This window comes from Notolepis coatsorum (genome assembly GCF_963971535.1).
Source record: "Notolepis coatsorum genome assembly, chromosome: 13".
NCBI lineage: Eukaryota > Metazoa > Chordata > Actinopteri > Aulopiformes > Paralepididae > Notolepis > Notolepis coatsorum.
Genome location: NC_140177.1, coordinates 52,883,331 through 52,898,348, shown reverse-complemented (window position 1 = coordinate 52,898,348; position 15,018 = coordinate 52,883,331). Strand labels below are relative to the sequence as shown.

Genomic DNA, 15,018 nt, shown 5'->3' with positions numbered 1-15,018 from the left:
ATGGTTTTTAGCATGGGATCAGGAACGAAGAACTAAACGTTTTTTTCCCTGTTGGAGTATACATATTTCATTTCATATGAGCCAGGGAGTACAGATGGAAAAACAGTGTGGCAGTCAAACAGTGAATAACACTATGCCAGGCGCGGACTGGCAGGGGTGTAAAAAGTAGGCCTACCCAGAAATTATACTTAAGTGAAAGTAGGCCTATGGGTACCGTCTCAAAATCTTATTCAAGTAAAAGTATAAAAGAGTATCTGGCTAAAAACACACTTGAGTAAGTTTCTACTTTTAAATGTACTTAAGTACTAAAAAGTTAAAGTAAAAACCTTTTTTCTGACTGTCTATTCTTCTGATAGCAGGTGTTTAATCAAAGATCCCCGCATTCTAGTCTTGCACAAGGACCAATCAGCATGGGTATGGGTGGGTTAATTTTCCATTGATGGGGATTTGATTGGCTTTTAAATAAAGCGAGGCCGCAGGATTAATAACGTTAACGTTAGTTCGGCCAGAGAAACAAATATACTAATTAAAATGGTTGGACCTGCGAGATTTGTACTTTGTAGGTCTGCATTTTAAATGTAAGGAGTAAAAGGTGTGTTTTTTTTCTCTGAAATGTAATTGAGTAAAAGTACAAGTATACAAACCTAATAATACTCGAGTAAAGTAAAATTCCCCAAAAACAGTACTTACGTATTGTAACGAAGTACAATTACTCAAGTACTTTACACCCCTGCGGACTGGCCATCGGGAAATTCGGGAATTTTCCCGGTGGGCCGGTCCATCTGCACTTGCAAGTGCCGCCCAACCTTTCGTGTTTAAAAAATAATAATAATAATTTTACAGACATGTTATTTATAGATGCCAAATTGTCTGTGGTTGTTGATGCGACACATCACAAATCATGCACCTTTCAATGTAACAGCGGCCACTGGCGGTTTCTATGTATGATATGTCTATATGGGCACACAGCTGGTTTGAGCAGGCTAGTAGTAGGAGCACGGGATGCACCACTATCACTATATCTCACACACCACGGGATCAATAGACCTGTTTCTTGTTTATAAACATACCATGTTCGAGGCGAGCCAATCAGCAATACCAACAGATTCTGGCTGTGAGTGTGAGTCTTTCATATTTTACATATCTAGCTTTGGCTAGGTAAATGGCAACATTACATGGATTCTGATTAGGGATGGGCATTTTAAAGAAAAATCCAGATGGATTGATCGCATGCTATACTCGATTGATCGTGTATTACTCGAAAAGGGAAAAAAAACGTTAATAAAAAAAAGATTAGAATATATACCGTAATTTTCGGACTATAAGGCGCACCTGAATATAAGCCGCAGCAGCTAAATTGAATGATGTGTACATATATAAGCCGCACTGGACTATAAGCCTATATTTTTTTTTGATTTTCTCCCCGTCCCAATTAGTCGTTGTGCCAATACCCCCCCCCTCCCCTACCTGGCTGCTGTATGCATGTTCTCCTACGAGTCGGTACAAGGGCGTCCCGAGTCGATCGCACGCTTCCTCCGAGACGTGCGCCGACAGCCAGTGACGTTTTTTCACTTGGCAGCGAGGACTCTCATTGGTGAAGTGTAATGCGTGGGAGGGCACGCTATCTCCACCAAGTCCTGCCCCGCTTAGCAAGCGGCGAGACCTGACCTGTAGGCGTCGCTGTCCACAATGCCAGATTCCCACCCGCCAGCTTCCCCACCCCCTAATACTGCCAATTGTATTAGTGTGAACGGCCAGCCAAGCTGGTGGCAACGCCGAGAGCTGGGCTCGAACCCAGCATCTCCTGCATTGGTGACGAGCGCAATCTCCGCTACGCCACCTGACCGCCCTGCCGCAGGTGTTTTAATGTTTAATTACCATATGTAAGGGTTCGTGCACAGAGGGGATTGTCGGGAAAGAGATGGCTGTTTGAGGAAGCTCCCATTTATTAACATTTTTGTTTAAACAGTAACGTTAGCTAGGTACTAACGTTAGCTCACGGAACGATAGCTAGTTAGCCAACGCTAGCCAGCACCTGCGAAAACGAATGCCAAACTGATGATATCAGACGTTGATATCAGGAGCTATCAGTAGCTAGCCAGCTAGATAACGTTAGACAATGCCTCATGTATTAAACTAAAGTGAATTGTTGACTGGGTCATTTTGTTTAAACAGTAACGTTAGCTAGGTAGCTAACGTTAGCTCACGGAACAACAGTAGCTAGTTAGCCAACGCTAGCCAGCACCTGTGGGTGTGTGTGTGTGTGTGTGTGTGTGTGCGTGTGTATGTGTGCGTGTGTGTGTGTGTGTGTGTGTGTGTGTGTGTGTGTGTGTGTGTGTGTGTGTGTGTGTGTGTGTGTGTGTGTGTGTGTGTGTGCATGCATGCGTGTGTGCATGCAGGCGTGTGTGTGTGTGGGGGGGTGGTGTGTGTGTGTACTTTTGATTACAGTCTAGAAGAGATGTAAATTACTGGTATTTACTGTATATTTGGTTGCCTAGGTAATGTCCATAGATTAGTTGTGAGAGGGCTGCAGATGGCAGGAGTGTCCAAGTCAAAAGCTGAGGCATTGGGAAAATGTGTCTGTATATCTGTGATAATTGGCAGTCGCCACATTTGGAGGAGACACTGCTTCCTGTATTTGAAGACTTGGACTAGATATTTATGTCATTTTGAGATTCCAAGATTTGTTTGTGCATCTATTATTGTTTATGTTCAAAGAATTCTGTCTAAAATGTGAACACAAATAAAGATGTTAAAATGTGTGTGTGTGTGTGTGTGTGTGTGTGTGTGTGTGTGTGTGTGTGTGTGTGTGTGTGTGTGTGTGTGTGTGTGTGTGTGTGTGTGTGTGTGTGTGTGTGTGTGTGTGTGTGTGTGTGTGTGTGTGTGTGTGTGTGTGCGCATGCGTGTGTGTGTGTGCGTGGAGAGGCTGACATGTGAGTGGATTTTGACTCCCGCTCCTTCCCACTCCCTCCCACTCCCACAGAGACTGATCCCACTCCCTCCGACTCCCGCCCGAATCCCATTGATTTTGTTGTCATAGTTCCCACTCCCTTCTGCTCCCGTTGACGTTTACTCCCGGTCCTGCCCAATCACGTGATTCAAAGTGAATTTTACTCCCATCCCGTGGGAATCCCGAAAAAATTTCATCCTCTAGCGTGGACCCAGTGCTAATGGGTTCTTACTCATCAGCTAAACCTGACCAGTGGGGTTCTTCTTCACGTTAAGGGGCCTGAATTAGCCCCTTTAGAGACAGAGCACTTCTGTCTAATGCATATACGCACTCACTCACTAATTCTCTCTCTCTCTCTGTCTGCTCTCACTCTCTCTTCCTGCACTTGCACACACACACACACACACACACACACACACACACACACACACACACACACACACACACACACACACACACACACACACACACACACACACACACACACACACACACACACACACACACACACACACACACACCACATTTGAGTCAGTGAGTCAGTCTCACCTTTTTCCTCACCCTCTCCTTTGCGTGGGAGACATACAGTATAGGCTACTGTACATTGCCATTACAGCACTGTGTGTGTGCAGCTCCACAAAGCAACTCCACAAAGTGTGTCCAACAAGGCAATCTAATTTCAATAATTATTTTTTTGTCAATCATCTTTTTCTCTCATAAAACATGCAGTTACTAATATGTTTTGTGCTTTCGCAAAGAGAGCTCACTGTGCTTTTACTTGTTTATGTTGCATGTAAGAATCAGAATAAACAAGTACATTGAATAAACAAGTGGCCATTGGTACAAAAACACATCACAACAACAAATTGTCCTACAGTATTTCACTATTACATTACTATGTACATAGAAGACGTATGTGCTGTAACTGGCACTCGCTGTCAAGAGCTGGATGGACGTTTCCTTTGTACATTTCCTAATTATAACAACAAATCTTCATTCATTCATAATTTCAACCATAGTGATAATAAAATCAATATTCGTCATATCGGAACCTAGCCTTTCTATCTCAAGCTCCACCCTCTTTTCTTGATCCTCAACTGTTGCTTCCCTCGGACACACACCCATTGTACCAGTGCTGTTGACTTGGAATTAACCCTTTCTCTGCCACGCTTATATCCATCCTTGTAGCCAGTCTGCCAGCTCTATTTGTCTATGGAGATGTTCACTTACTTTGCAGGGCTATAACTTTTTTAATTGTATTGCTAAATTGACATTACTATGGCCCATTCAACATCGATTAGCTATCGTTCAGGATGTAGGAACGTTTTACTTTTATCTAGCGTTTATTTGAAAACGATTCATAAATAGGCCGAAAAATGACAACGTGTCTAGTGTATTCGAGAATATTCCAATAAATGCCGTTTATGAGGGAATCTTTATATTTTCCTTGAAAACGAGTTTTCAAAATGCTATAAAACGAAAATGAACCGATAAAAAAACAATCCGCTTCGACAATGTTGACTGGAAAACGAGTCATTGATAAACGACGGGCAGATTCGACACATAATTTAAAACATAGATTAGGCGTTTTTAATGCTAACATTGAAGTGGATGGTGGGCATTCAACGGGATAAATCAAGGTTAAGCAAGGGCTCTGAAAGTGTTAAGGTCATGACACTTGCTCATAACATAGAGAACCATGTAAACACGACAAATCACTAGAATTGGAGATATACAAGGATTTCACCCGACAGCAACGGCATATAAGTGACTGTTTTGCTCTACAGTACCTGCTCGGTCAATCCAGGCGCGGTAGCCGCTCAGCTCTCTCTCCACCTGCTGCTGACGTCGTAACTTCATGAAGGCCCGTCTGTTCTCCACCCTCTCCCTCTCCTTAGCAAACTCCCTGGGGAGAGGAAGGCCATGACAGGGCCATGACAACCACTCAATGACTCCATTAATCCACAATACACACATAAAAGCACAAGCATTGACCATGTAATGTGCATAAGCACAAACATCCACACATCCACACTAGGGGTGTGTATCGTTTATTGTGTGTGTATCGTGATACTTTTGTCCACAATATTATGGCCAGACGATGGCCAGTATCTGGATATTTTTCACAGTACTTTTTCCAGACCTTCAATGACATACCATACATACTATAGTAGGCCTACAATGTCAACCTTCTAGCAGAGAGAAATACATGTACTGTCTCTGTTTACTTTGCTTATTTTCATATTTTCTATAATGTTTCCTTAAAGTATCCTGCAAGAATTTGTATTTCATTTGTAAATGATCATTTCTCCATTCACATTGCACTAAAAAAAATTAAGTAAACTTTACTACTACTTGACTAGTAGGCTTTGTGTATACTGTGTATTCTTTCATATTTTTACATAAAATCACAATATGTTATAGTAACACAATATATTGAATGGTAACTCCTGTAACATGTTGTGTCACTACATTCTTGCTAATACGCAACCCTATTCTACACACACACACACACACACACACACACACACACACACACACACACACACACACACACACACACACACACACACACACACACACACACACACACACACACACACACACACACACACACACACACACACACACACACACACACACACACACACACACACACAGAGAAAAAGTGTAAAAACCCTACTTACCCAGAGAGAACTCCCAGAACTAGGTTCAATACAAAGAAGGAGCCGATGATGATGAGAGGAATGAAGTAAATCCAGTTCCACGTGGAACCCAAGGCATCGTTGGTCTAATAAACATACAATAGGTATATTAGTGGGACCCAAGGCATCGTTGGTCTAATAAACATACAATAGGTATATTAGTGGGACCCAAGGCATCGTTGGTCTAATAAACATACAGTAGGTATATTAGTGGGACCCAAGGCATCATTGGTCTAATAAACATACAGTAGGTACTAGGGGTGTAACGGTACAACAGGAACAATTATTTATAATGATTATTATATATTTATAATATTTATTCTAATTATTATTATTAAATATAATAATTCTTTATTAAATTATACTTAGTTCCACCTAGGCTTTCCGCGGTAGTCAGTGATACCGGTGTCATTCTGTGTTCAGGAATCCACTGAGTAAATTAATTGCCTACCGCCTCCACCCCCCACCGGTGTATGCTTTTTAAGTTTCAGTTTCACTTCTAGAGTAGATTTAACTTCACGTGAAGCAGAGAAAGAAGACTCTAGAGAAGAGATTACATGTTACACAACAATGGCAGAGGATTTATCAATATTTTGGATTTAAACACTGCAGCAGCTAAACTGGAGAGGAGCTCAGAGGACCAGTCCAGATCAGCAAATGTATGTTTGCGCATTCTTTTTCTTTTCTCAGATCAGCCGTGAGGGGAAAGTAGCGTGGAAGAAAGTTGGTGTGTGTGTGTGTCTTTCCATTGGTTTTCTTTTTTTTATCCACTTTTTCTCCCATTTTCTATATTTTTCTCCCATCCCAATTTCGTATCATCCAATTCAACCCTCCCCTGTCACGAACGCTGTTTCTTGCCTCCCACAAGCCGGCTGCAATGTGGACTAAGTCATACATAGCACAAGTCCCCTCCGGTACTTGAGGTAACAGCAGTCGCATCTTTTCACCTGCGCAGCTCGATCTCTCAGTGGCGAGGAGTAACACGTGGGAGGCTCACGCTATGCCCCCGACACTTCCTGATTCTACTGCGCAGGCGCACCAACCGACCTGTAGGAGTCGCTGTCCACAACGCCCGATCCCCACCCATCAGTTTCCCACCCTCTAATACGGCCAATGTGTATTAGTACGGACGACCAGCTAAACTGAAAGCAAATGTGGAGCGCTGGGCTCGAACTGACGAGCCCAGCGTCTCCAGAATTTTGTGGCGAGCGCCTTGCCCACTACACCACGTAGCCGCCCTGTGTCTTTCCATTGGTTAACATTATTAGGCAAACAAGAAAATAAAAATGTCAGCCAATTGTAAATTAATGACCCTGCTGTGTTACAAACATTCATGGTTTTGTTTCAGGGACACCTGTAGTAAAGTGGAGGGGAAGAGGGGAGAAACAGCCCAGTGCAGAGTGTGCGGTTGTTCATTTGTTCTGTCGGCTTGTCATCATGCCTTTACAAGTTTCAACGTTTTATTCATCATCTAAATGTGGCAATACAAACTTGATATTCAACGTTAAAGATCAAAGTAAGCCAGTGTAAAGTAAAGTAAAGATATTGAGCATACATTTTTAAAATATGCAACCCTAGTTTCACCTAGTGTCGTATGAGACGAATACACGTACCGTTACACCCCTGTAGGTACATTAGTGTGACCCAAGGCATTGTTGGTCTAATAAACATACAGTAGGTATATTAGTGGGACCCAAGGCATCGTTGGTCTAATAAACATACAGTAGATACTATTATGGGATACAGAATGAAATACAGAATTATTTTCTACAGATTACTAGTTAGATTATAGCTGTTCTGAAGGCTTAAACGTCCTGTTTAGGTGCAAATAAAGCCAGCATAATACAGTACAGTGACGTAATTACATATGACTAAAAAGTAGTTGAATAAGTAATCAAGCTGGTGTTACACAGATACATTCTGATTCTACTTGGGAATGGGATCATTGTGAAGGATGTCTATGTTTTTCAATGTGTATATAATGTAAAATATTGGTGGATGACAGCATCTACTTATAGCCATCTCAGAGGAGGAGGACAACAGAGAGAGTCAGTGTGTTAGCAGCAAGCAGGGTGTGTGCATGCCAAGGTCGTTCAGCAGGTTCGTAACCAAAACATTGCACTGAGAGCAGGCAGGTTTGGAGCTAGGACGTTAATATCAACATCACCGCTGCCATAGTGATTTGGGTCAAAAGACAGCGTGTCACATAGCAACGAGAAGAGGGGCCGGGCCTGTCGTTGCTATGACGAAGACGTTATGATGTGAGTTTCTTCCGGGTGTAAGTTAGATTCAGATACGAGGCACAGACGAGAAGAAGCTTGATCAGAGACTTTGAAACAATTCCCCCCCCCCTTCCCTCACATGGAAGGGTGGAGGGGAGGACTGACATGGCACGACAACAGGGAAGGTTTTTGGATAACAGCTAGGCCGCGACGACCACCGAGCAGGGTGAAAGGAGAGATCATTAGAATAATGAATTTAGTTTCTTCCAAAGACTTTTCAAGGACAATACAGAACTGGTTTCCATCTGATTACGAGGCTTTGTTTATGGAATAAACAACGTTTTTCCAAGAAAGATATCACGTTGCCAGTGTCAAATTCTTTTTTTTTGATCCACTTTTTCTCCCATTTTTCTATATTTTTCTCCCATCCCAATTTCGTATCATCCAATTCAACCCTCCCCTGTCACGAACGCTGTTTCTTGCCTCCCACAAGCCGGCTGCAATGTGGACTAAGTCATACATAGCACAAGTCCCCTCCGGTACTTGAGGTAACAGCAGTCGCATCTTTTCACCTGCGCAGCTTGATCTCTCAGTGTCGAGGAGTAACGCGTGGGAGGCTCACGCTGCCCCCGAACCAGTGTCAAATTCTTATGATTACGGATTGCATATAAGGGGGATGACATCGCTGTACAGCCAGTATGAGAAGGTCGACTTCGGAGAGAAAGATAAACACAACGCAGAAACTACACGAACACAGAGGAAGAGGTGATACTGGCTGATTATGGTCGAAATCTAACAATTGGGAAGTTTCTGTGAGGGCTGGCCCAGCACTGCGCACCTCTCAGCGCCAATTACCATCACGCACCTGAGAGGAGTTTCCAATCAGCTCCTCGGGAGGACTCTTATACACAGGTTTGCAAAACATTCAGTGTCGGGTCATTTTGTCACCACGTACTCTACTGCTGTTCCCTCTCGTGTTCCTCCAGTGCGCCCTTGGAGGTTGTTGCTGTGTTCTCTCTGCCTCTGTGGACCCGTGCCTCGTTTTCCCACTTTGACCTTACTTCTGGTGAGTCTTTTGGAAGACTATTTTTCTATGAATTGATATCCTCGTTTTTGCCCTGGACTCACTGCCTTCGTCTGTTTTTTGTGTGTTTCCTCAAACACTGAAGAATTGTTGATTGTTTTGTTACTGGACTCTGCCTGTGTGTTTCCTCAAACACTGAAGAATTGTTGATTATTTTGTTACTGGACTCTGCCGGTGTGTTTCCTCAAACACTGAAGATGTGTTGATTGTTTTGTTACTGGACTCTGCCTGGTATTTTCTACGTTTTGGAACTAATGACATTCTCCGTTTCTATTTTCCCCGCGAGTGGGATAGCATGAAGCTGCAGTGCCGCAGAGTCAACTCTGCTAAGGGCAGTGCTGCAGAGCTGCAGAGCCGCAGAGTCAACTCTGCTAAGGGCAGTGCTGCAGAGCCGCAGAGCCCAACTTGGCTAAAGGACATTCCCCTCAAATGGATTAACATTGTGGTTGCACATTTCTGTTTTGTGAAAATAAATACGCCCTTCGGTTTTGGCAAAATTCTGAACTATCTGTCTGTGTCGTGCTGTTGGGGTTGTTTACAAACCATAACAGTTTCACTTATCTCGCTATTTTCATTTAATTTCATGATTGGAGGATCAATAAAAGAGGGCAGGTTTGAGATAGGTGAATTGTTTGGAACACATAGTGATAGTTGTGGTACTCAGAGTGGAGACACTATAGCCTGGACCAAGCCCCCTGAAACCTTCAATAATGGTCAATCAAAATTATTATAATAACTGTAGTCTTTTAAAAATTCCTATAATAACTGTAGGATTCAATGCAGGATTTTCACAAGGCTAGATCCAGGCTAGAGCTACTCATCAGGCAATTAAACAGCATGGAATCTATACATCAAACAGCTTGGTGATTTCTTTGTATCCATTTCCTCACATTATAAAGCACAGCCGTCCATCCCTCCATGGTGATGCACTGGAAGACCGTGAGCACAGCGAACAGAATGTTGTCAAACTGGGTGATTCCGTCATTGGGGCCGATCCAGCTGTCTTTGCAGTCGTACTTCTCAGGACACCTCCTCACCCCACACGCAAACGCCACCTCAGAGGAGTCTACGGTGTCGTTGTCTATACACCCAAGAACAGAACAGGGCAGAGGTTAGGGGAGGAGGTGATGGTGCATTTTGATGTGATTTCAATTCACACGTTGAGGCACATTTATGCCTTGTCTCCATTAGCTATGTTCAGCCTGGCTGGGGCTAGCCATGGTCTAGCACGGTATGGTATGTTTGGGTTTGTGCCTCTCATAAACTCTCAGAATTTACACCACCAACTGTGGTACACAAGCTGCTACACCATGATGATGAATCTTGTGAAAGGTGGCTGTCTCAGCTCACTGTGTGCCAGACAGGCCACAGCACGGGCTAAACCTGGGCTAGTGGAGACAAGGCATTAGAGTTTGTATTAGTGGTCTGCAAGGGCCTTGACATGAAGCCCGTGCCCAGCCCGAGCCCGTGAACTTCAGGCCCTGCCCGAAAATAAGCCCGACTGTAAATAATATTTTAAACCAGAAAGAAAAATTATTATTATTATTATAAAAAAAAAAATATGTGTATTTGTTTTAAATATTCGAAACACGTTTTATATGAACTTAATAAATAAACAAAAACGAAAATGTCCAATAGGTCTAACTAAATAACACATATCACGCTGAAAACTAATAAACCATTCTATAGCCTGATTCGCAAATTCTATTATATAGTCCAATATAAAATAATGTTTTTGTTTTAAATATTCTAAACACTTTATATATTAACTTAATAAATAAACAAAAACGAAAATGTCCAATAGGTCTGCCTAAATAATATCACGCTGAAAACTAAGAAGCATTTACATAGCCTGTTTCGCTCTTATTAGAATGCCGTCCCAGTGCTCGCTTATTAGACAGCCTCGTAAAACGTATTGAAGGCTATAGAATCTTCTTTGACACACACACACACACACACACACACACACACACACACACACACACACACACACACACACACGACACAATAGCCTACTCAGTCACTATACAAACAAACAGAAAACAGAAATCAGATTTCGAGCAGAGCAACATAATGAAAGCACAACAAAACAGGACAGCAGCACTCAGCAAATAATAAACATCAGACTCACCACTTCGCTGTTGACGTCAGCAACGCGTTGAACAACGTTAACAAAACTTCGCCAACCGGCTACATACATCCAAGAACAAATTAAAACGTTCGCCAACTGGCTATGTTCCAACACAACCAATGCCACTTCGGTCCGGTTAATTTGTTCATCAATCCACCTGAGGGTCATCACTGTTCTCCCTCGAGTTCTCCCCTGAGTTCTCCCTGCGCGCTGCGGTAATTACATCCAAATGTTTATCTGATGACAGCTTGCGCAAAAGAGAAAACGAATCTTAAGGAAACGAAGGTTATCCTATAACCCTAGTTATATGAGAGAAAAAGAAAAAAACGCAATAATTAAAAAAAATAAAAATTAAAACGGCGGTGCCCGGCCTGGCTAAGCCCGAATAATTTATTTAAAAATAAAGCCCTACCCAGCCCGAACCCGTCGGGTCGGGTAGGGCCCTGTCGTGCTTGGGCAGGGTTGCAGTGCACTAGTTTGTATGCATTAACAGTGAAAGGAAACTACAAGCGTACACACTGTAAAATGCCAGGGCCCTGTTTCTTGTACCTGGATAACTGAGTTAGCCGGATAACTTTAACTGGATAACTGAGTTAGCCGGACTTTCCGGTTCCATGTACGTGGATTTTCCAAATCACCATGACAACAGATCCAAAAGTTTGAGCCTGGTCGAAAGCAGAGTTCAAGTTCAAGTTAGCCGGATCACGCAGAGCCACGCCCCCGCAAAGAAAGTGACAGCTCGTTTCCTGAAATTATTCCCACAGCCTAGGATCTGCGTTATACCATTCTGAATTACATTCTTGTGCTCCATTCTTCCAGAGGGGTCTTTTGAAATGTAAAATATACCCAAAATGCTGATACTAAATTCACTTTGTCCTAAATAATGCACGTTATATATACCGTGGCGACGGTGGCGCTCGCTCGTGCAATGTACACATTATGTGGTTATTTTAATTGTAACTGGGATTAAGATGTCTGATGAGATGCGCTGTTTGACGGATTTGAGAAATTGAATGAGCCGTTGACGTCACATTAATGAATGAGGATAAAGAGATAAACTTCATTCAAAACAAAGGATATTCTAAACACGGGTCTCTCGTTCATTAATGTATAAACAATGAATTTATCCCATCTGGCACAGTGGTGCAGCGGTAGTGCTCAAGCCTGCCAACCCAGCGACCGGGGTTCAAAACCCAGTGTTTCCAATATGATTTTTTTGAATATAATATTAATGATTATACGCCAAAGTAGCCTGGTTTTAAGTTAAAATATTATAAATCTACATGCATTGAGGATGTCATTCTTTATATAGCTCTCAACGTGCACCAAATTGAATTATTCCTATATTGCAAAAAGAAGGAGACGACTAGGGTCTCGAACCCCGGTCGTCTGTGTGAAAGTCAAAAGAACAACCCGTTAGACCACATTGGAGATAAGTTAAAGATTGACTATACATAAATCAATGGGTAAGAGAGCCGTATCGTAATTCTGTATAACAGTTAACTAATTATTTTCGCTAGCAAGATCTCATTTGATTATTCAATCCAGCAGGCAAGTTTAAAGAAATATAATCTGATTGATTGAGGTAATGAGGGACTTAAAATTAGCCTATAGATAACGCATTTAACTTGTCGGCGAGGCGATTGAGCCGTATTGCAATCTGTCAATAAAGTCTTAAATCAATTAATCAATCAATGCCGTTAGAGAATCAGGATCTCTGCCATCGATACGTGCTGGCTTTTCACCTAAAGCGGCCGCGCGCATTTAGCCTGAGTCGCAAGTCTGGCTTGAGTTAACGAGACTGAATCCACCTTCGTGGAACAGGAAAATCCCGGCTTCAAACATCGGGTTAACTGAAGCTGGATAATGACATCTTGATCGACTTAGTTGAACCACGTACAAGAAACAGGGCCCAGGTCTGATTGTTCATGCATCTTGCGAAACTGGCAATGACTTTGCATTAGTATGTACAATCCAACGTCTATAATATTATATTCAGAACAATTCAGTCTGCCATTATATTCTATTGACCATATTCACAGAGCAGCCAGTTTGCTCTTATGTCATGCCATCAGATGTATTATGGGATTCATCTGATGGCATGACATAAGAGCAAAATGGTCACCTTGTGAATATGGTGAATTGACAGATTGACTGGTCTGCTTCAGTGGGTCATAAGGAAAAGCACTTGTTACATTTCAACATTCAGTCATTTGAAAATGTGAAAATGAAAACAGTCCTTTGTTTTCACTGTGGTCTGTGACCATAAACACTGTCGCGACTCGCCTGGCTCGTGTGTGGTGTAATTACAGAGTATTTGTTGCTAATTAAAAGGTAGCTAAATTTCCCAGCAGGATGTGCCAACTCTAATAGTACACCCAGCTGCTGTTGAGTTGTGTGTACAGTACATTATAAGTAACAATAACAACATAGCATAATAGGATTCTTATCTTGTTTGAGGAAGTAGGGGAAACTAATGCCGTTCATGGTCGGTGGTATCATGACGGTAGCGGTTGCACATTAGATGTATTTCTGCGGTACGACTGAAGGCTCAGAGTACAAGCTCTTTTATACAACCGGTTTACTATAATCAAGAAACGTATATGAAAAGAAACTGCCGATGATATATCATGTTGAATTCAGGGATCTGAAATCTATTAAACTATATTGTAATCAACCCAAGAGTCTGAGCTTTTCTGTCCATCAAAACAGATACAAATCTATAGAATCTATATCTACAGAATATGAATATGAACGTCCCACCGAGGATGTCAGCAGAGGCCAGGCAGGTGTGGTGGAGCTTCCCGCTGTAGAACTCCAGGCCGATGATGGCGAACATCAGGATGGCAAAGAACAAGAGCAAACCAATCTGGAGCAGCGGGACCATGGCCTTCATGATGGACTTCAGCACTATCTGTAGACCTGGGGGTATACGCGCACACACACACACACACACACACACACGCGCGCGCGCACACGCACACACTCACACACACGCACGCACGCACACACACACACACACACACACACACACATACACATACACACACACACGCACATACGGTACAAAATACCGTCAAATACCATTTATCCAGGCAAAACTAAGAGCCCTAACTCCTAACTTATTATGTTGGTGTGATGGTAGAGGCACTTGTTTGTCTGAACCCTTTAGGAAGGGAAGTTGTAGAATTAAATGTATTACAACCCTGGACCAAAACTCCAAGAAATGTGAAATACTACTGTGTACTACTGTATGCAAATGCATTATAAGTGTATGTTCTGTGCCTGATTTATGTAGAATCGATAATAATACATATTTGCTTTGCAAATATCACAATATTTTTCTTAGTTTTGATGGTATTTCGTTTTCCAGTACAAATTACAATGTGATATGACAACTTCGTTATATCTTCTTCTTGTAATACAATACTGTTTTTATGACATGTATTATAATATTGTGGATGGCGGTATTGTAAAAATCCATATCTTTACATGGCCCCCATGACCTTCTTCAGGTATACCTTCATATTCAGGTTTACCTCCCAGCCCTAGCCTCTAGTCTGATTGTGTTATTTGTGTTGTTCTATAAGCAGGGGTGTAAAAAGTACCCAGAAATTATACTTAAGTGAAAGTATGGGTACCTTCTCAAAATCTTACTCAAGTAAAAGTCAGAGTATCTGGCTAAAAACACACTTGATTAAGTTTCTACTTTTAAATGTACTTAAATACTAAAAAGTTAAAGTAAAAACTTTTTTTCTGACTGTCTATTCTTCTGATAGCAGATGTTTAATCAAAGAACCCCGCTTTCTAGTCTTGCACAAGCACCAATCAGCATGGGTATGGGCGGGTTAATTTTCCATTGATGGGGATTTGATTGGCTGTTTTTAAATAAAGTGTGGCCGCAGGATTAGTAACATTAACGTTAG

The 15,018-nt window shown here is 42.1% G+C and overlaps 1 protein-coding gene across 1 annotated transcript in view; it reads right to left on the bottom strand.

Annotated features, from left to right (window-relative positions):
* The window catches only part of cacna1eb (calcium channel, voltage-dependent, R type, alpha 1E subunit b), a gene marked incomplete at its 3' end in the record, with an annotated part of 180,761 nt that overhangs the window by 94,479 nt on the left and 71,264 nt on the right, over positions 1-15,018 (bottom strand). Inside the window, exons 6-9 of the mRNA XM_084327663.1 lie at positions 13,832-14,014; positions 9,852-10,042; positions 5,638-5,741; positions 4,741-4,856 (exon numbers count right to left, since the gene is read on the bottom strand). Of these exons, the coding sequence (XP_084183789.1) occupies positions 4,741-4,856; positions 5,638-5,741; positions 9,852-10,042; positions 13,832-14,014 (594 nt within the window). The remainder of the gene's footprint in view (positions 1-4,740; positions 4,857-5,637; positions 5,742-9,851; positions 10,043-13,831; positions 14,015-15,018) is intronic.